Raw genomic sequence first — 20,813 nt, forward strand, 5'->3', positions numbered from 1 at the left:
ACTCCACTACGAGAAGGTTCCAACAGTGTGAAATCTATGGCCAGAATTTCATTCGGCCTGGATGCCAACAGGTGGCCCATATAACTATGAGACCCCAACTCTGAGTCCTTTGCGACCTGACAGCGTTCACAACGCTGAACCCATTGTTTGATGTCAGAGGACATCCCGGGCCAATAACAACGCTGCCGGACTAGTTCAGTGGTACACTCAATACCTTGGTGCCCATGGTCCTGGTGCAGCTGCCTCAAGGTCTCCGGCTTCAGAGCCTCTGGAAGCACAAGTTGGATGGCCTCCTCACCTCCACCCGGACGCAAAATGCGGCGATAGAAGATGCCATCCTTCTCCACCAGACGATCCCACTGACGCACCAGAGCCATGACTGGTTTGGGGACCTGACTCCTTTCCTCTGAAGAGGGCGGGGACTGCCTCCTCCAGTATACCAGGAACCCTTTCAGGAGGGGGTCAGCCTCCTGCAAAGCACGGATATCCCCCGGAGAATGAGACGGGAAAGCCCCAATCTTTAACTGAGTAACGGCTGGCCGTACCTCTGGACAATGAGCCTGCTGAAGCGAGGCCGGGATGGGAGTCCCAAGCGACACGCCCTCGACCAGGCTAGAGCTCGTCTCATACTGTCGGGAGAGCGCATCAGCATTCCTATTACTGCGGCCTGAGCGATACTTAATCTCAAAATCGAATGCCGCCAGCTGGGAGGCCCACCTCTGCTCGGTGGCACCCAGCTTAGCTGAAGAGAGATAACTGAGTGGATTGTTGTCGGTGTAAACCACACACTTATGCCCCAACAAGTACTCCCGGAACTTCTCGGCCATGGCCCACTTGAGCGCAAGAAACTCCAGCTTCATAGAGCTGTAATTGTCCATATTGTGCTCATGGGGCCGGAGACCTCGACTGGCATAAGCTACTGGCCGGACAACACCCTCTACTTCTTGGGAGAGGACTGCACCCAAACCACTGTGACTGGCGTCAATCTCCAAGATGAATGGACGTGTGAAATCAGCATACGCCAGCACAGGGGCAGACACAAGTTTGGCTTTCAGGGCCTCAAAACTCTCCTCACACTGAGGTGTCCAGATAGCACTCAAATTCTGCCCCGAGCCCTTCTTTGTCTTAGTGCCAGCCAATTTAGCCACCACTTGATGCAGGGGGGCCGCCAGCGTGGCAAACCCCTCCACAAAACGCCGGTAATAGCTAGCGAAACCCAAGAAGGATCGCAGCTCCGACACAGAACGAGGACACTGCCACTTGGCTACTGCATCAACCTTAGCTGGATCGGTGGAGACGCCCTCACACGAGATGACATGACCCAAGTAGTTGACCTTTGGCTGGAAAAAGGTACACTTTTCTAACTTAGCCTTAAGCCCCTCTTGCTGCAGCCTTTTCATCACCATCTCTAGCCGTTGCAGATGCTGAGAAACGGACGAGGAAAACACAATGATGTCGTCCAGGTACAGCAGTAGCGACTGACACTGCTGATCCCCGAACATCCGCTGCATTAGGCGCTGAAAGGTACCAGGAGCATTGCACAGCCCGAATGGCATTCGATTCCATTCGAACAAGCCAAACGGCGTGCAAAAAGCGGTCTTAGGCTTATCCTGCTCAGAGACTGGCACCTGGTTATACCCACTGGCCAGATCGATGGTAGAAAACCAGCGTGCGCCAGCAAGGGCATCCAGACTCTCCTCAATACGAGGTAGCGGGAAGGCGTCCTTCCTCGTTTTGCTATTCAGCAAACGATAGTCAACACACAAACAGAGACTTCCATCCTTCTTGCGGACCAACACGATGGGGGAGGCATACGGACTGCTGCTCTCCCTAATTACCTGAGCCTCCAATAACTGGTTGATATGGACCCTGACGGCCTCATAATCAGAAGGAGGAATCCGCCTATACCTCTGCCGGACGGGTACGTCATCAAGCAGAGGTATATCGTGCGAGATAAGGTTCGTGCAGCCCAAGTCTCCCTCATGAGTGGAGAGAACAGAGCGGTACTTCTGCAAAAGTAACCGTACCTCATGTTGCTCTGACTCAGCGAGAGCAGACAGGTCAATTGCATCCACCATGTCTCGAGCAGGGCTGCTGGTTGTATGGGAGGAAACTGTAATGGAAAAAGAGTGTTCCTCGCTGACACCAGCAGGGAGGCTAACAACAGTAGCTTGGCTTATCACTCCTAAATGGGTCCGTGGGTGGAGGACAGCTTCAGCTGTTCCCACATTAGTGACTGGGATATAGGCAACGCCCTTATCCACCTGGACCAAACATGGTGAGGCCAGCAACCCAAATGGTAGCCCGGACTCAGGAGGCTCAAAAAGCACAGATTGGCCTGACAACTGCTGTGAACAGGTGGTGGCCACCAGCTGCATGACACCACCAGGTATCCGCACGGCCCGCGGGCCCTGTACCTTGACGGTACCAACACGGTCCTCTGGGGCTTGGGCTGCAGACTGGTGACACTGATGTAAGGCCTCCAAAACTGGTCTCGGTGCCTGTGACACAGAAGGAGAATTAAACAAGGAGCCACCGAAAGCCCCAAACAGCTCTTGATAACAGCGACGGATGACATTCATTCCTAAAATACCAGGAACAGAGGGCGTGGCACCAGGAGGATCCTTCACTATAAGGATCCCACAAGAGGGCATTTCCTTGCCACACAGGAGTACACTGAGCTCCAAATAGCCAATGTAAGGAATGGCAAGCCCATTGGCAGCCCGAAGCTGTAACCAATGGCATGACTGAAGGCGTTCTTGTCCCCAAGGGGCAAAATGCGTCAAAAAGAAGCTCTCCGTGATGGTGGAAACCATGGAACCAGTATCCACCAAACAAGGGACAGTCACCCCACCAATCAGCACATCCATCTTTGGACATGATGAAATTAGCCTGCCAATCCTATCTTTCTGTGAGCCAGTGAACTCCCCACCTGAACTGTGGCTCTGCAGCTCAGAGGGTTTTAGTTTTCCAACTGGGTAGCAGGAAAATGATTGCCAACTGCGGTATAAGAAGGGCCTGAATCAGAACCTGCTCTGGTGCGGCGTGAAGCCCGCTCCCCAGTGCACTCCCTAGCAAAGTGTCCTGGCTGCTGACACCGGCGACAAATCACCGAGCCAGCCCGTGAAGGCCGAACACCTCTTCGGGGGTTCTGTAAAGAAACCACTGTCTCAGTGAGCTGATTTAGCTGCTCTTGTTGGCGCTTTAGGAGTTCCTTTAACTCACGCCACTCGGACTCAGGCGTACCAACAGGAGTGAACCTAGGGCTAGTGTGCACCCCACACTGGAAACCGTACGCTGATGGATGAGAATAGTCACAATCGTGAACACCGCCTGAAAACCCTTCTCTTTCCCATCTAATCGCTTCCCCGCGCACCTCTAACAAGGTGGCAGTAGGCACACGGCGAACATATTGTTTAAGCTCTCTGCGGAGAGCACTGTCAGCAACATGTTCTACGAACTGGTCTCGGAGCAACACCTCTGCATTACGCATACCATCAGGTGCACTTTGTTTCACTTGCTCCATCAGAGCCATTAGCGCTAAGGAAAACTCCTGCAAAGTCTCTCCCTCCCGCTGTCTCCTCGAAAAGAAAGCCTGCTGCAGAGTGACATAGGACTGCGCATTACCATACAGTTCCTTTAGAATGGTCAACACGCGAGCAGGATCTCCTCGCTCTGAATTAGGGCGAAATTTGATCTCCTCCCTTGCTTCTCCCTCTAAATGGTCAAAAATAAAGAATGCTTGATCAGCAACAGACAGGTGCCGGGCACGCATGCACGCTTGAACCTCTTCGACCCATTCAGATATATTGATGCCCGTTCTGCCATTAAACATGGGACATCTACGGTCCCTAGGCACCACCACCAAACGCTCGACAACGGCGGCCTGGCTACCAGCATTCGGTATGCAGCCAGCCGGTGCAAAAGAGGCCGCCGCGGCGCCCCCACCAGACTCCAGTGCAGCGCCTCCATCCCGGCGCAATCGCTCATTGTCTGCTCTTAACTGCGCTACCACATCTCTAAGTTGCTGCAGTTCCTCCTCCATACTAATTTTAAGACCAAACAGGGAAAATTAGATCGGTAAGGGGGCTAATTACCCTTGCTCCTCAACCTGAATGCTGCTGTCTTGTCTGCAATCACAACTAAACAACAACAACAAAAAAAGAGCCCTTAAACAGGTAACCTATTTTCTAAAAAAACACTTTACCAAACCAAAAATCTACCTCAAATGTGCATCCTGTCGACAACGCCAAGTATGTGACTAAGTGGTCGGCGGGGTTCTAAAAGAAATAATAAAAATGACAACGCCACCTGGGGGGAAATTCTAGCCCCCAGGAAATATGAAAAAAATAAAATGTAATTAAAACAACGCTCGCACAGGTTCAGGGATGCACACTGAGGCCAACTCAAATATAAACACAATTTTATTTATTAATGTAAAATGGAAAACAAAACAACAGCGCACTGAATAGCTAAAACAGTGTCCCAAATTACAATAAAAATAAATACAACTGGGACTTACCAGCAGCGGTGGACCAAAAGAACCACACAAAAAACCTACTACAGTCTATTCACCTGGTGCTGTACAACAAAAGAAGTGTGGAAAACGACCCACCACCTGAGGTCCCACGGCCGCTGGTAAATCCTCAGCTGAAATAAAAGCACAAGATAAACACATTAAAAAGGATAAAAACATGGGACATAAACAAGCTCTCAACCTAGAAAACAAAAGAAAGAAACAATTAAAGGAAAACAAAAGTCGGTGGTACAACACACCCAGTTATACACCACAGAGCACTGGTTAAAAATACTTTCACTCGGCGAACCAGCCCACAGCTGGTGCTGGGTCAGATTGTCCTTGGTCTGCTCGGTCTCACACAACTTCCCACAGCTGGGAGAAAGGGGAAAGGCAGTACCAGTTCGTATAACCGGCGCAATATACGGCCGAGAATCGCCCCGGCCAGCCACGAAAGCTGGAGCGAACAATAATCCAAAAGGGCGTGGGAAAGCAAGCTACAAGGGAAAACTGGGCCGCCACAGGTTAACTGTAATATAACAAAGTCAACAAGACAAGACAGCAGCAGGGCAGGTGCCCGACTCTCTGCGTAACCAAAGCAGGCGGTTGGTCCCCGAGAGGGCACGGCAGCAATCAAACCCTACAAATAAGAAAAAGGCAAAACTAACCTTAGTCTTCTTTAATTTACAAAACGAGCAGCTATAAAAATAAGCGGCTTACCGCAGAACTTGGAGGCGCTGTACTGCACGGCGGATGCACTCACGCATCTCCTCACCACGGCTAGAGCAAAGGACAGAAAAACAGCCGCACTGTAGCGGGCCGCAGAAATATAACTACTAATTACCGACATTAGGGAGAAATCAAAAATCGAAGGGGAGACCTACCTGTAGCAATCGCACGACCTGATCGCCTTAGTAATTTAACCAACAGCCAGCGTCTACCGCTGTAGCGTACCAGAAGCTCGGGAGGAAATAATCCAACGAAAGAACCTGGCTTCTCTTTATACAGGTGAACGCCGCCCTGTAATCAATATACAGGTGTGCTTCTAGTTGACGTAAGCGCGCAGCGGGAGCAAGCACAGGAGGGAGAGAGAGAAAGCAGTAGCGCAAATGGGGGCGAGAGAGAAAGGAAAAAAGCGAGTAGCCCCTCCGGCTACACATAGGTGTTACTACAGTCCAGGTGTGTGAGGGCTGTGTGAAGAGCTGTTATTATGGCATCCTCTGTCGACCTGTTTGCCCTGTATGCAAACTGGTATGGATCGAGGTTTGCAGGGATGGCAGCTTTAATGTGTGACATGATGAGCTGTTCGAAACATTTGGCAATTATGGGTGTTAAAGCAACTGGACGATAGTCATTCAAGCAGCTCACTGTGTTCTTCTTGGGCACTGGAACGATGGTGGCTGACTTAAGGCAGGATGGTACTACAGACTGTAGCAGTGAGAGGTTGAAGATGGTGGTGAAAACCTCTGCTAGTTGGTCTGCACATGCTTTAAGCACTCTACCGGCTACACCATCAGGACCAGCTGCTTTCCTCGCGTTGACTCTGCGCAGTGTGGCTCTGACCTGGTGCTGCTCCAGCTGGATGGGAGCGTCGTCCCTCTTTGTAATGGCAGGATGGGTGATGGTGTCCCTGTTTTCTTGGTCAAAGCGGGCGAAGAAATGGTTTAGGGTGTCAGGTAAGGTGATGTCTGGGGAGTTGGTTTGTGTGCGACTGTCTTTGTAGCCAGTGAGTGTCTTGATCCCCTGCCACATGTTTCTGGAATTCTTTGTGTTAAAGTGTTCCTCGATGCGCTGTTTGTATTTGCGCTTGACTTCTTTTATACCTTTAACCAGAGATTGGCGTGCCTCTTTGTAGACTTGTTGGTCTCCTGATTTGAAGGCGCTGTCACGTGCTCTTAGTAGGGCTCTCACCTCACTGTTGAGCCATGGCTTCTGGTTCGGGAACACTTTAACAGTCTTTGTTGTTGTTACGCTCTCAGTACAGAAGCTGATGTATGAGAGTACGGCAGATGTGTGGCCCTCCAAGTCTGATCCTTCTGCAAATACACTCCAATTCGTGTTATCAAAACAGTCTTGTAGGGCCGTGGTGGCTTCCGCGGTCCACACTCTTACTGATTTTTCAGATGGTTTTTGTCTTTGAATTAGAGGTTTATAAGCAGGGATCGGGGACAGAGAGAGATGATCAGAGAGTCCGAGATGAGGCAGGGGGGTGGCCTTGTGAGCATCTGGGATGTTGGTGTAGACCTGGTCTAGTGTGTTGTTTTCCCTCGTCGGAAAGCTCACGTTTTTAAAGAATCCAGGCAGGACAGATTTCAGGTTTGCGTGGTTAAAATCTCCTGCCACGATCACAGCGCAGTCCGGGTGCGTTGCTAGCTGTTTATTAATGGAGCACTGGAGTAGCTCCATGGCTGACTTAGCATTAGCTTGCGGCGGCACACAGGAAAGAAACTAGCTAGAACTAAACTGGGAAAACTAAACGTTAAACACAAAAGGCAAAAAACCTAAACATGGAAAATCCTGGAATGAAACATGACGTGGAACAACGGGCAACGTGACAACGAACGAACAGAAACACACAGAGTAAATACACACAAGGGTGATTAGGGGAAGTAGAAACACACGGGGAAACAGCTGACACTAATCTGATATAACAAGACAAAGGAAGCAAAGCTGACTAGACTGACATAGGACACAAACCTTCAAAATAAAACAGGAAACATGACACGCAGACATGACAATACAAACTTGACAACCTGAAATGACAGACAAGAAATACATGAGACTAACCAGAAGACATAAGAGAAACATAACTAGATTAAACTAAATAATGAACCTAGAACTTAACATTATGTTCAAAATATAACAAAAGAGATCAAAAACCAAATGAAAGCGCTGGGTCACAGACTCAGCCCCTGACAGGTTCTGTCTCAACATTCGACAACCTGCCACAGGAAAGAGGAACTGCATCAGCTGTAGGCAAAATAGCTGCTGTTGCATCACTATCTCAGAGCTCAGCTTCAAAAGCCGACTCCTCTTCACAAGTAACCATCTCTCTCTCTTCATCCCTGACATGTTGAGTAGCATATCTTCAGTAGAAACTGTGAAATCACCATCACCCTAGATCAGCTCACCTGCATCAGTGTTATCAATTACACCTATCACATGATCTGTCTCCATCCAGAACAAACCTAAGAAGCTGCTGAGAAAAAGCTCTATGGGCAAAATCTTCTCCATGAGGTAAAAGGATGAGTTCAAGTGCTTCCTTACCTTTTCTCTCCAACACCACCAGAGGCAGGAAAAAAGAAAAGATGATAAGAGGAAAGAGCTCATGTGGAAAACCACAGTGGGTGGGTGCCGGTTTAGCGCCCTGGAATGAGCAGGTGTGCGGATGCCACACAGCTGAGAGTGTCTTCCTCTCTCTTACCTGTGAGTCTTCACTGTCCCTACTGAAAATAAAACACACACAAAAAAAGCACAGTGGGTCTCAAACTGCTGAGCACAAAAAAACTGCACCTGGAACACAAACGTATGAAAAACACACACAAATCAACAATCTTGTGTAGTGTGTGTGTTTGTGTGGGGGAATGTGTGTGCTTACGTGTGTAGGTGTGTGTGTTGCAGCCATGAAATGTTTTTGACTTTTGGACTCTCTCTGTGAGTGACGTAGTTAAAGACTGTGGGGGTGGATGTGTTCAGACCTGATTTTAGATCACACAGAGTGTCATTGAAATTCCTCCGCTGTGCAAATTTGGAAAGAAATCTGAACCTTTATTATCTGAAGCATGAGGAAAAAAACCCTGTACGCTCCACAGAGTGTGAAAGATGTCTGCGAGGTTGGTGTTCACTGAGTGACAGATTAGTATCAGACTAATGTCATTACACAGGAATGTTGACAGGTGAGATTCACCTGATGATGTCCTGCCATTGTTCTTCCTGTACAGTGATCTGGGACTGTAAATGACCCAAAATGAAATGTCTCATGGAGGGGGGAGTCAGAGTCAGAGAGGCTGAGATGGTCTGAGAGGAGGAGGGAGGGGGGATATACCGGACAGAGGATGATGAAGATGGAGCTGCCAGGCAGGAGGAGAAGAGATAGACGTGAGCGAAGAATCTTGGATGTAGTGAAGGAGGACATGCAGAGAGTTGGAGTGACAGAGGAGGATGCTGGGATAGGAGGACAGGAGGAGGTGGAGGCAGATTATCTGCTGTGGTGACCTCTAAAGGGAGCAGGTGGAAGCAGACGACAAGTTTTATAGTTTATGAGTTTATGACCAGTGACTTTGCTCACATGCGGGGTCCCTCAAGAGTCCAATCTTGGGCCACCTCTTTTTTTCCCTCTTAGAAGTATAGGACGCGCTTATGTTCCATCCATGTTATCTTTTTCAGGATGACAGGAGCCTATCCCAGGGCTCCATGGTACACCTGGACAGGTCGCCAGGCTGTTGCAGGACTAACACATAGAGACAGACAACCATTCACACTCACATCTATGGGCAATGTAGAGTTACCACTTAGAGCTTTTATTCACATGTCAGTCTAAAACAGCATCAGTGTTGAGAGTCCAGTTAACACAACTTTTAATACTCCTTTTCCAAAGATTGATGCGTTATCTTAAAATCCTGAAAGAGCCTCAGTTGTGCCAAAAGCCTGATTTAATGAGCAATAATTTTGGTACATTGATGAACAGTTAGCTTACATCATATTTCTGATTGTGCTGCTGAATATTACTGAGATCAGCTGAAGCAAAATGACTTCAGGAAATCAGGGGATGCAGATAAAATGCATTAAGGCTGCCACGTAGACACTGGAGAAACTCAGGTGCTGACCATAGTTTCTGACCCAAAACAAAATCTGTGTGTGACTCTACGCAGGAGGTTCATCAGGTTACTGGGAATGGAAAAGATTGTGTGTTTTGTTGTTGAAGTGGAATCATGATTCTTCTTATTCCGGGTCACCACTGTCACGTTGCGCATATTGGCTTTTTTGCTTTGTCACTGTGTCTGATGTGAGAAAAATCAAGTGAGCTGCAATGTTGGGCGTGTCGTCAGACAGGTGTTGGTGTGGGCTGCACCGCAGACAGAGAGGAGGAGGAGAGAGGAAGGTTATTTATGCCTCAGCAGGTCTGGAGGTATGGATCTTACAGCGATGGCTTTCTACAAAGTGATGTGTTTGGCTGCTGGGCTGATGCTCCTGACCCAAGGTAAGAGCTGTCTGCACACACCTGCATCAGGTACGACTCAGAGGGTGAAAACACTCAGGAGCACATGGCTTCACTTTAAAATAACACGGCAGGAAAAGGAGGACTGATGTTGTGTTTTAGGTTCACAGATAAATGTGATGATCTGTTTGGTTTGGAAGCAGCTGAGAGGTTTTAACTTCTTTATTTCAACTTAAATTTTGTTGGTTTATTCAATCAGCTTTGAGTGACTCACAGAGATTTATTCATGAGGATCTAAACGTGTGACAAAGGACAAAGTAGGATATTCACCAAAACCTGATCTAAGTTTATTATTAAAGCTTAAACATTTCAGATCAATAACTGAGGTGCAGTACATGTACATATATCGTGTTTCAGAGCTCATGATCACATGATATAATAATATAAACGTCATATTATTATTTAGTGACATTAAGTGTCGAGTTTCAGATTTAGTAAATATTTTTGATCTGCTTTCGTAATCATATCTCAGTCTGCACAGTGTGGACTGGAATGTTGTATCACTTTAGTTAAAATTTAAAAAATGTGTGTCACTTAATATTTAATTGGAAATATATTTAAGGGGAAAGCTGGCTGTCTTTCTTTAATTCAGTCATTATTAGCTGCACCTTAACCAGCTGAGATGTTTCTAAAAGATGTTTGATCTCTTGAGCTTTGGAGAAGTTTTTTAAATGAAAAGTGTGACGGCGATGCGCATCAGTTTGTTGTGCCATTTGAAGATGTGATAATAAGTTTCATCCGTCACAGCTCCGTGCAGGAAGTGTGTTAGATTCTGAGAAGGTGCCGCGTCGTTTGTGCCCAAACTGATTCAGAGGGTAAATCAGAAATATGAGGAAAGACCTTTTCTATCAAATGATGGAGGGTGGAAAATGAAAATACAGTGTGCAGCCCAGACCAACACACACACACACACACACACAGATCAGGAAACTCTTTCGAGAAAAACAGCACGATAGCAATCCTCTCAGAAATGGAGATAAAACCAGTCTATGGAATGAAAACAATAACAGTGTAAAAGGTAACCTTGCGCACATACACACACAGACACACACACAAACTTCCTACAAAGATTGTGTTTAACAGATGGATGAAGCTGCCCACTGGCGTCATTGGCTGCTTTGCTCGGTCATGATTAGCTGGAATTATTGGAATGGAGTCCAGTGGGTGGCGTCATCCGTCTGTTAATGAAGAAATACCACCAATGTAAAACTAAATGAATAAACAACACATACAGTACATATAAATATATATGAATATATATACAAGTTGAAAAGTTTCCAAAATACATTCAATTAATTAACAGGTGGCAGTATAAACAAAGCTGGTCACATAATCAAGATTTTAAAGGGTCTGTTAGTAAAGTCACCTCACAGCAGCCGCGTCATTGATCAGATGATGTCATTAAAATTCTCCAACATGGGGACTGACTCACTGCTGGAGCCTCTGCTGGATACTTGTAGCTAACCATAGACCATCAACTTTCCCACTATTATTAAAGACAGTGAACTTATCACAGACAAATGAATGGAGATTTTTTGTTTAAACGTTGCTTGTTTTCTGTGTTTCAGAGTCTGAGTCACAGCTGGATGGTAAGATGAAGTTTCTTGGTGTAATGATTTAGTTTTATGTGTAACAAATCTTTAAAGTTTCATATGAATATTAGTTTGTGAGTGAACTGTAGACTCCCAGGATCACTGTGTCCTCACTCAGCAGTTTGTAATGCTGAGAGTTTACAGCTCAAACAGTAATGCTCACTCTGTGTTTTAATGTCTGTCTTCAGTTTGTGGTCAGCCAAAGCTCAACACCAGGATTGTAGGAGGACAGGTGGCCCCTGTTGGCAGCTGGCCCTGGCAGGTCAGTCTGCAAAGATCTGGGTTCCACTTCTGTGGAGGATCCCTCATTAACAGTCAGTGGGTGCTGACTGCTGCTCACTGCTTTCAAACGTGAGTAATGAGGGTGAAGCTGCACATTAACATGATCTAAAGACACTGCTAAAGGTGCTTCTCTGGGGGGCTCGGGGGGGGGGGGGGGGGGGGGGGGGGGTAAAGGATAAATATTTACATTTATATATACATATTCTTTAAATGTGTCCTCATTTTCTGTGTTAAACACATTTAGTTTTAATGTAATGAAATGTGGTATAAAACTAAAATTATCATTCTCAAATATTTGACAGGACAGGAAGTCAAACTTTATATATGTTTTCATGTTTCTAACAATCACAATAACTGTGCACTGTTTGTGTCTCTCCTGATGATCTCAGCAGTACTCCAACCGGTCTGACTGTGAATCTGGGCCTTCAGAGTCTACAGGGATCTAATCCCAATGCAGTGTCTCGGACAGTAACACAGATCATCAACCATCCAAACTACAACTCTGGTACCAATGACAACGACATCTGCCTCCTGCAGCTCTCCTCACCAGTGACTTTCACCAGCTACATTTCTCCCGTCTGCCTGGCAGCTTCAGACAGCACCTTCTACAGCGGTGTTAACAGCTGGGTCACCGGCTGGGGCAACATAGGAAGTGGAGGTGGGTCACTGGTTTGAACAGATTAGTATTGTCTGAGGATCCCTTTCTCTCTGAGGATGACAGCAAACAAACAGCTTCTCCAAAGTATCCATAAAGGAGGCCTTTGTCTGCTTATTTCATGATTCTGTTGCTGAAGAGAAGCCTAAATAAGTTTCAGAAACTATGATTTATGAATTTATAGAAAAGACACCAAATTTCTGAGCCAACCTCAAAGGAAATGTTTGTAAAAAAGAAACTGGCCTCATTTAGTTTTGTTTTTGATGATAAACCTGTGCACGTGGAGGGGAAACAGACTTTATAAACACTAAAACATGGATTGAAATATTTGGGAAATGTCTTCAGCATCAAATACAGAGATACAAACAGAACATCAAAAACACTTTAAAGAACTGTTTGAGCATTTTTTTAAACTTTTAATCAGATTTGTCTGGTGGTTCAATATATACAGCTTTCTGTCTTGTGACCACTGAAAGTGGGAAATCTTTTGAGATAAAACCTATTCACTACCAGAATAAATGCCACGAAGTGGAACGATCCTTTGTTTACTGTTCTGGTTTGTACCTTTAATCTGTCACACGCTGTTTATTAAACAGATATTTTTTGCTACCCCTTCAGTGTCGCTTCCTTCTCCACAAAACCTGATGGAGGTGGAGGTTCCTGTTGTGGGAAACAGGCAGTGTAACTGTAACTATGGAGTGGGAAGAATCACTGACAACATGATCTGTGCCGGGTTAAGTGCAGGAGGAAAGGACTCCTGTCAGGTGGTTGTTGTTACCTGTGTTTGGCACATTTTACCTTCTACAGTTTCTTCTCCTCAGCTAACAGTAAATGTTTCTGCTCTCAAAGGGGGATTCAGGAGGTCCAATGGTGAGCAAGCAGAACGGTCGCTGGATTCAGGCGGGAGTCGTCAGTTTTGGGGAAGGTTGTGCTGAGCCGAATCTTCCAGGAGTCTATGCCAGAGTATCCCAGTACCAGACCTGGATCAACAGCCAGATCTCCTCCAACCAGCCGGGCTTCATGACGTTCACGTCCACTGGGACCAACAGTGACCTCAGTGTCAACTGCACAGGACTGCCACCAGTGCCTACAACCACTACAACCACCACACTTCCAACAACCACCAACCATCCAATTAACACCACACTTCCAGCAATCCTCACCAGAACGACAAACACAACACTTCCAACAACCACCAACGGTCCAACAAACACCAACCACACAATTAACACCACCCTTCCAACAACCCCCACCAGACCTACAAACACAACCCGTCCAACAAACACCAACCACACAATTAACACCACCCTTCCAACAACCCCCACCAGACCTACAAACACAACCCGTCCAACAAACACCAACCACACAATTAACACCACCGTCCAACAACCCCCACCAGACCTACAAACACAACCCATCCAACAAACACCAACCACACAATTAACACCACCCGTCCAACAACCCCAACCAGACCAACAAACACCACGCTGCATCCAACCACTGCCCAACGTGAGGACCCATCGTGACAATACTTTATTTACTTTAAAACATTCTAACCTTGAGTCTATTATACATTACATGAACTTGAACTGATGGGTTCATGTGGTTAAAGTTTTTAAGATTTCTTTGTGTTTGCCTCTGGTTTTTTCCTCAGCTGTAGTCTGTGGACAAGCTCCGAGGAATTCTCACATTTTCGGGGGAACCTTGCTTGCGTCAGTGGGCTCGTGGCCGTGGATGGCAAGCCTGCAGAAAAATGGAAATCACGTGTGTGGTGGGACGCTGGTAGCCTTGGACTCTGTGCTGAGTGACGCCAGCTGTTTCTCAAGGTGAGTTGGAGGTGTAGTTTGGCTAGAGGATCATACAGTTCATCTTCTGTGGATTCAGTCTAGGAAGTATTCAGTAAATCCGAAGGCTGTTTAGATTTTTCAGTCATGATGTCACTCTGGCCCTAATAGGCCACAGTTTTTCTGTGGTGTACTTCATTTCCTGTTAATTTAATTCTTTAAACTGCATAGATGGTTTAGGGTTTAGGTTGGAGGTACCATAGTCTACATTTATAAAAGATGACCCCAGTATCTTGGTGAAGCGTGTAATAGGACACACATTCAGAAGTTGCACTAAGCTGTTTCAAGCCAGCATGAAAATAATTACAGGAAAGGATTTAAACAGACACATTCACATGTAAATGCATATTAGCCACCTACCTACATACCTTCCTTGGTTGCTCGTAACTTTTCTCTTTTTCGCAGTGCTCCCCCTGGTAGTACTGCAGCTTCTGCACGTGTGTCTATTACACACTTTGCAGGGATGTTGGTTAAAAATTTTTTTCAAAGATCTGCTGGGGATTAGACATTTTTCATGATGCTATTGATTGATAGAGCTCATAGTGAGCAGTAGACTCATTTACTAATTCAAAATCTTCAACAGATTTTATTTTAAACCCAGAAGAGTCGCCCCCTGCTGATAAAAAAAAAAAATGCAGTTTTAAGGCTTTACTGACTGGAACGAAAATCATACATGATTCTAAATATTTTTTACAAATAAATAACTGAAAAGTGGGGTGTGCGTAATTATTCAGCCCCCTTTGGTCTGAGTGCAGTCAGTTGCCCATAGACATTGCCTGATGAGTGCTAATGACTAAATAAAGTGCACCTGTGTGTAATCTAATGTCAGTACAAATACAGCTGCTCTGTGACGGCCTCAGAGGTTGTCTAAGAGAATATTGGGAGCAACAACACCATGAAGTCCAAAGAACACAGCAGACAGGTCAGGGATAAAGTTATTGAGAAATTTAAAGCAGGCTTAGGCTACAAAAAGATTTCCCAAGCCTTGAACATCCCACGGAGCACTGTTCAAGCCATCATTCAGAAATGGAAGGAGTATGGCACAACTGTAAACCTACCAAGACAAGGCCGTCCACCTAAACTCACAGGCCGAACAAGGAGAGCGCTGATCAGAAATGCAGCCAAGAGGCCCATGGTGACTCTGGACGAGCTGCAGAGATCTACAGCTCAGGTGGGCGAATCTGTCCATAGGACAACTATTAGTCGTGCACTGCACAAAGTTGGCCTTTATGGAAGAGTGGCAAGAAGAAAGCCATTGTTAACAGAAAACCATAAGAAGTCCCATTTGCAGTTTGGCACAAGCCATGTGGGGGACACAGCAAACATGTGGAAGAAGGTGCTCTGGTCAGATGAGACCAAAATGGAACTTTTTGGCCAAAATGCAAAACGCTATGTGTGGCGGAAAACTAACACTGCACATCACTCTGAACACACCATCCCCACTGTCAAATATGGTGGTGGCAGCATCATGCTCTGGGGGTGCTTCTCCTCAGCAGGGACAGGGAAGCTGGTCAGAGTTGATGGGAAGATGGATGGAGCCAAATACAGGAAGTACACCTCTTGGAGTCTGCAAAAGACTAGACTGGGGCGGAGGTTCACCTTCCAGCAGGACAACGACCCTAAACATAAAGCCAGGGCAACAATGGAACGGTTTAAAACAAAACATATCCATGTGTTAGAATGGCCCAGTCAAAGTCCAGATCTAAATCCAATCGAGAATCTGTGGCAAGATCTGAAAACTGCTGTTCACAAACTCTGTCCATCTAATCTGACTGAGCTGGAGCTGTTTTGCAAAGAAGAATGGGCAAGGATTTCAGTCTGTAGATGTGCAAAGCTGGTAGAGACATACCCTAAAAGACTGGCAGCTGTAATTGCAGCAAAAGGTGGTTCTACAAAGTATTGACTCAGGGGGCTGAATAATTACGCACACCCCACTTTGCAGTTATTTATTTGTAAAAAATGTTTGGAATCATGTATGATTTCCGTTCCACTTCTCAAGTGTACACCACTTTGTATTGGTCTGTCATGTGGAATTCCAATAAAATTGATTCATGTTTGTGGCTGTAATGTGACAAAATGTGGAAAAGTTCAAGGGGGCCGAATACTTTTGCAAGCTACTGTATAAGGACTAAAGAGCTGCATGCAGTTGCTGACGTAGAAACTGTAAGACATGGCGTAAATCTTTTTCAGACTGAACATGTCCCCACTCTTACAACTGATTCAGCGTGTTGTGGTCCATTTCATGGCAGCATTTTCTCGAGACTTCTTTCTCAAACAAACTCAAACAAACAAAAGGAGAGAAACTTTACAGCTAACTGGTGTTTTGCCAGTGGTTACGGTGGATCGGCAAGCCACACTGTAACACCTCCCAGCCCTGTTCCTGAGGTAATGTCATGCCTGTGGTCATGGATGCTGCTCTGCTCTCCATGGAGTTTGTCTAGTTAAATATTTAACTCTTTAATATGACCCAGGCCTGCATATCACCAGGTTCAAGTCCGTAAAACTTGGGTCCCATGAAGTTGAGTGTAAAGGTGTAGATCTTGTTTGAAGCTGATGAAGATTATGTTTGTGTGCATCGTTCCTCCCACAGCTCTCCTGTAGCGTCCGAGTGGACTGTCGTGTTGGGGCGTCTGAAGCTAAATGGATCCAACCCCTTTGAGGTGACGCTGAATGTGACAAATATCACTCTGAGCAACACGACCGGGACCAACATAGCCATCCTCCGTCTATCTGCCCAGCCCACCCTGACCGACTACATCCAGCCCATCTGCTTGGACAACGGGAGAACCTTCGCCGAGGGCTTGGCGTGCTGGGCGGCCGGTTGGAGTCCTGGAAGAGGAGGAGGTGAGTCAGCAACATGAAGGCTGACAGAGTTCTGCCCAGACTCTGCACCAGTCCATCTCTCAGATTACACATGTGGACCACTGCACTTACAGTTTCTTTAGTCAAACATCAGGATTTTCTTATCTTTCATAATGTTAGCTGAGGAAGTTATGCAGCAGTTTAACACCTCGGTGGTAAACTGTGGGAACTCATCATCCAGTGAGAGCATCTGTACAGACGTGTTTGCACTGCAGCAGGTAAATGACTGGATTCTTCTTCTTATAACACACTGTCTGCTGACATGTTTATTCTGGACCTTGGATTTGGCTGCTTATCACAGTCACATGTTGAATTTGGATAGTTCATCATCTTGAGTTTCCAGAGGGTTTAAAATCTTTAGAAACATGTAAGAAGTTCCAGCTTTGAAGTTTCAGTTTTCATTTTGGGCCAATTACATTTAATTTAAGAGTGTCTCTGTATCTTTGTTTTAAACCTTTAAAAAAATTGTTAGAGGGAAAAACATGGCAACCAAATAATATTAGATGTGATTTTCCGATTTTAAATTGAATTCCCATCTGTTTGTTCAGGGTGATTCTGGCGGCCCGCTGATGTGTAAGCAGGACGGCTCTTGGTTCCAGGCGGTCGTGCTAACAGCTCCAAGCCCCTCTGCCAGGAGAAGACGACAAACTCCAGTTATGACCTTCACCAGAGTGAGCTCCTTTGACTCCTTCCTGATGGAGACGCTGGAGACACTCTTGTCTCCAGCCTCCAACACCACCATCACTAACCCAACCAATGTCTCCGTCACCACCACTGCCAGCAGTACCTACACCACCACCATGGTCACCACCACAACTCGCTCGAATAGTGTGTTCGACAGCAGCGAGGGTTGTCCTGCTCACTCCTTCATCTTTGTCTTCTTCCATCTCCTCAGCCTCGCCTTTTGTCTCCAACTCTGCCTTTAGAGAACTCAAACTTGATTCACATGATGTGATGGACACAGATGAATGTGAACAAGCTTTGACTTTGAGACTTTACAGGCTTAAAGCTTTGCCTGCTAATCTTTGACTTCATTCTTAACTGGTTATCCAAGTGGTGAAGCTGTGGAGGATCAAATTGGACGTGAAATTCTACTTGATGAATTATCATCACAAACATCTGAACCACCTGGAGGAGGAGGAGGATTGAGAGGTCGACTACAAATCCCAGAGCGCACTGGAGTGTGTTAAGGTTCAAAAATATAGGGAAGGAAACACAGGAGGAATGCAAGTAACCACACTGGTCCAAAGGGTAAAATGATTTTAATGAAAAAACACGCGTGGGAGAGTGGGCTGACTCCGTAAGCAGAGAGCCCCACAATCTCATCCTCCTAACATCAAACTACAGTTTTATATGCATCAGAGTATATTTAGTGACGCCCCCTCATTGCGTCATCACATACATCAGCTTCAAAACCACAAATGTTCTATTTGACAACTTGAGACACAATTAAAAGGACACTGGCTTCCATCTTCTCCCCGGTGGTTTCCCGCAAGGCCGCTCAGCTCTCGCCTCGTGCACCTGCTTCTCCATCAAACAGTCACGTACACACAGAAACTGCACCCTAGCCAAACAATTTAAACTTTCACCTACAAGTGAACCTCTAACTAAGTGTGTGTGTGTGTGTGGTTACATGTATGTCTATGTGCTAACCACAATCACACCCCATTTCACCTGCCGACTATCTCCTGACCTCCCCCAGACCGAGAGACAGAAGCCGCTCTCGTGTATGTAATAACCGAACCGAAACTATGTATGTGTACTCTACTGAATAAATGTTTTAATCAAGAACCTCTACTGAAAGCTTAATCAAAAGATATAAAAGTATAAAAAATAATAGCATCATCGAAACTGCCCCTCAGACTAACTTTCACTCAGACTCTAGTTTTGGTTTCATTTCCTGCAAAGCATGTAACTTCAAAAACATGTAACTTCCTGTCTTATTTTGGCACAGAGTTACTCTGCGTGGGGCCTTTTCTTTCACCATGCCGTCTGCATACCAACATTTAAGATTATAAATTCAACTCAACAGTTTAAAGTGGTTATAACTGCACCTGTAATAAAGACTGATATGATACCAGTATATTTGAACATTTGAATGCAATATCACTATGAATAATTAATGTAATGGTAATACTGATTATAAAAATAGCAACAAATAATAGCAGTAAAATATCTTTCTACTCTTCACAAGTGCTAACATCCAATAAAAGAGCCGATGGTGATATTTTTCTTTTTTGTTTTTTTTTTCTATTGATTACAATGAAAATATTTTTTTCAAGTATGCAAATGTTTTGTGTGCACTATGACCCATTCATTGTGATGAATCCAGGCTCACACTGTGCAGACTGGACTTAGATGGCACTGGTGTGCTTAGCTTGCGGTCCTTGGTCGTGTCTGCCTCGCCGTTTTTTTACCCTCCCTTTACCTTCACTTATGGACCTTGGCACTGTGTTTTCTATTTTTATTTTTCTAGTCGTATGTTCATCCTGTGGTTGTGCACTGATTACATATGACAGGCAAACACTTAAATCTTCATCCTTTCCATTCATTTTGGGCCGACCCCTGCTGGAGTGTGGGCAGCGCTAATCTACCACAACTGGATTCGTCCTTCGGCTTCTCCTACCTACCGCTCCCTAATCTCCACAAGAAATGCTACAGGAAGTGGGGAAGAAGGAGTGGCTGTCAAGTCCGTCTCAGGGCATTTCTCAAAGCCAGAATTACGGACCATGTACATGCTAACCTGGGCACTCCATCATGGATGTTCAAGGCTTGGGAAATCTTTTTGTAGCCTAAGCCTGCTTTAAATTTCTCAATGACTTTATCCCTGACCTGTCTGGTGTGTTCTTTGGACTTCATGGTGTTGTTGCTCCCAGTATTCTCTTAGACAACCTCTGAGGCCGTCACAGGGCAGCTGTATTTGTACTGACATTAGATTACACACAGGTGCACTCTATTTAGTCATTAGCACTCATCAGGCAATGTCTATGGGCAACTGACTGCACTCAGACCAAACTTTGCAGTTATGAATTTGTAAAAAATGTTTGGAATCATGTATGATTTTCGTTCCACTTCTCACGTGTACACCACTTTGTATTGGTCTTTCACGTGGAATTCCAATAAAATTGATTCATGTTTGTGGCTGTAATGTGACAAAATGTGGGAAAGTTCAAGGGGGCCGAATACTTTTGCAAGCCACTGTATGTTCTTGACAGCGGTCTTCAAATGCGGTTTTGCGACACTGAGACCCCACTGTACGAAAGGAGTGACAAATCTGAAGAATTTTGAAAAAATAGATGCTAACCCACGCCCAGAAATAACCGGAGCACCTGAAAACCCGGGCATGCCATTACCAGCCTGAAATTCATAATATTTTATGAATCTATTATTATCCATTTGGTTTATGAATTACGACAGATCCTTGATATGCCGGAAATGTAGCTTAACTATTGTTTTATTGTAGGTAAAGTTCACAGTTTCGTTCTCATCCGTTTTGATTTTAATATGAATATTTTCGATATGGTTCCGACACTGGTATGTAATCTGGTTTGTAAATCTCAGTGTAACGACATCTCCGTAAGTACCCTGTATTTTGACAGCATGCAGCAGAAGCAAATAGATGTCACCAACAAGCTATGGCATCACAATGTCGGAATAGCAAAAGAAATGGTAACAGCCAGCCTTTATATCCGCGAGATACGGGGCAAACTTAACCAGACCCCTGGTGTGACACCAAGCACACATGCAAGGGGGGGGGGATAAGCTCTGAGATGATATATTCCACCAGATGTGAATTCAGACTTTTTCTGAATTGGGTTATATTTGAGAAAAATATCGAATTCAA

General features: G+C 45.5%; 2 protein-coding genes across 4 annotated transcripts in view; both read left to right on the forward strand.

The window, feature by feature from the left end:
• The window catches only part of LOC100696787 (transmembrane protease serine 9), a 57,593-nt gene extending 38,392 nt beyond the window's left edge, over window positions 1-19,201 (forward strand). For both annotated transcript variants that reach the window (XM_019357584.2, XM_019357585.2), the window contains exons 8-10: window positions 16,698-16,951; window positions 17,090-17,187; window positions 17,518-19,201. In XM_019357584.2, coding sequence (XP_019213129.1) covers window positions 16,698-16,951; window positions 17,090-17,187; window positions 17,518-17,895 — 730 coding nt within the window. In that variant the 3' untranslated portion in view covers window positions 17,896-19,201. The remainder of the gene's footprint in view (window positions 1-16,697; window positions 16,952-17,089; window positions 17,188-17,517) is intronic.
• Window positions 9,584-13,908, forward strand: LOC109201869 (serine protease 27). Of its 2 annotated transcripts, none has more exons than XM_019357589.2 (6): window positions 9,584-9,716; window positions 11,303-11,323; window positions 11,515-11,677; window positions 11,998-12,266; window positions 12,882-13,027; window positions 13,113-13,908. In XM_019357589.2, the coding sequence occupies exons 1-6, from the start codon at window positions 9,647-9,649 to the stop codon at window positions 13,854-13,856; spliced, it is 1,413 nt and encodes a 470-aa protein (XP_019213134.1). In that variant the 5' UTR covers window positions 9,584-9,646; the 3' UTR covers window positions 13,857-13,908. The 2 variants fall into 2 exon arrangements, with proteins under 2 accessions (XP_019213134.1, XP_019213135.1); XM_019357590.2 differs by having other exon boundaries at window positions 12,001-12,266; window positions 13,113-13,907.
• Window positions 19,202-20,813: the final 1,612 nt, after the last annotated feature.

The sequence above is a fragment of the Oreochromis niloticus genome, linkage group LG4 (assembly GCF_001858045.2).
Source record: "Oreochromis niloticus isolate F11D_XX linkage group LG4, O_niloticus_UMD_NMBU, whole genome shotgun sequence".
Classification (NCBI taxonomy): Eukaryota; Metazoa; Chordata; class Actinopteri; order Cichliformes; family Cichlidae; genus Oreochromis; species Oreochromis niloticus.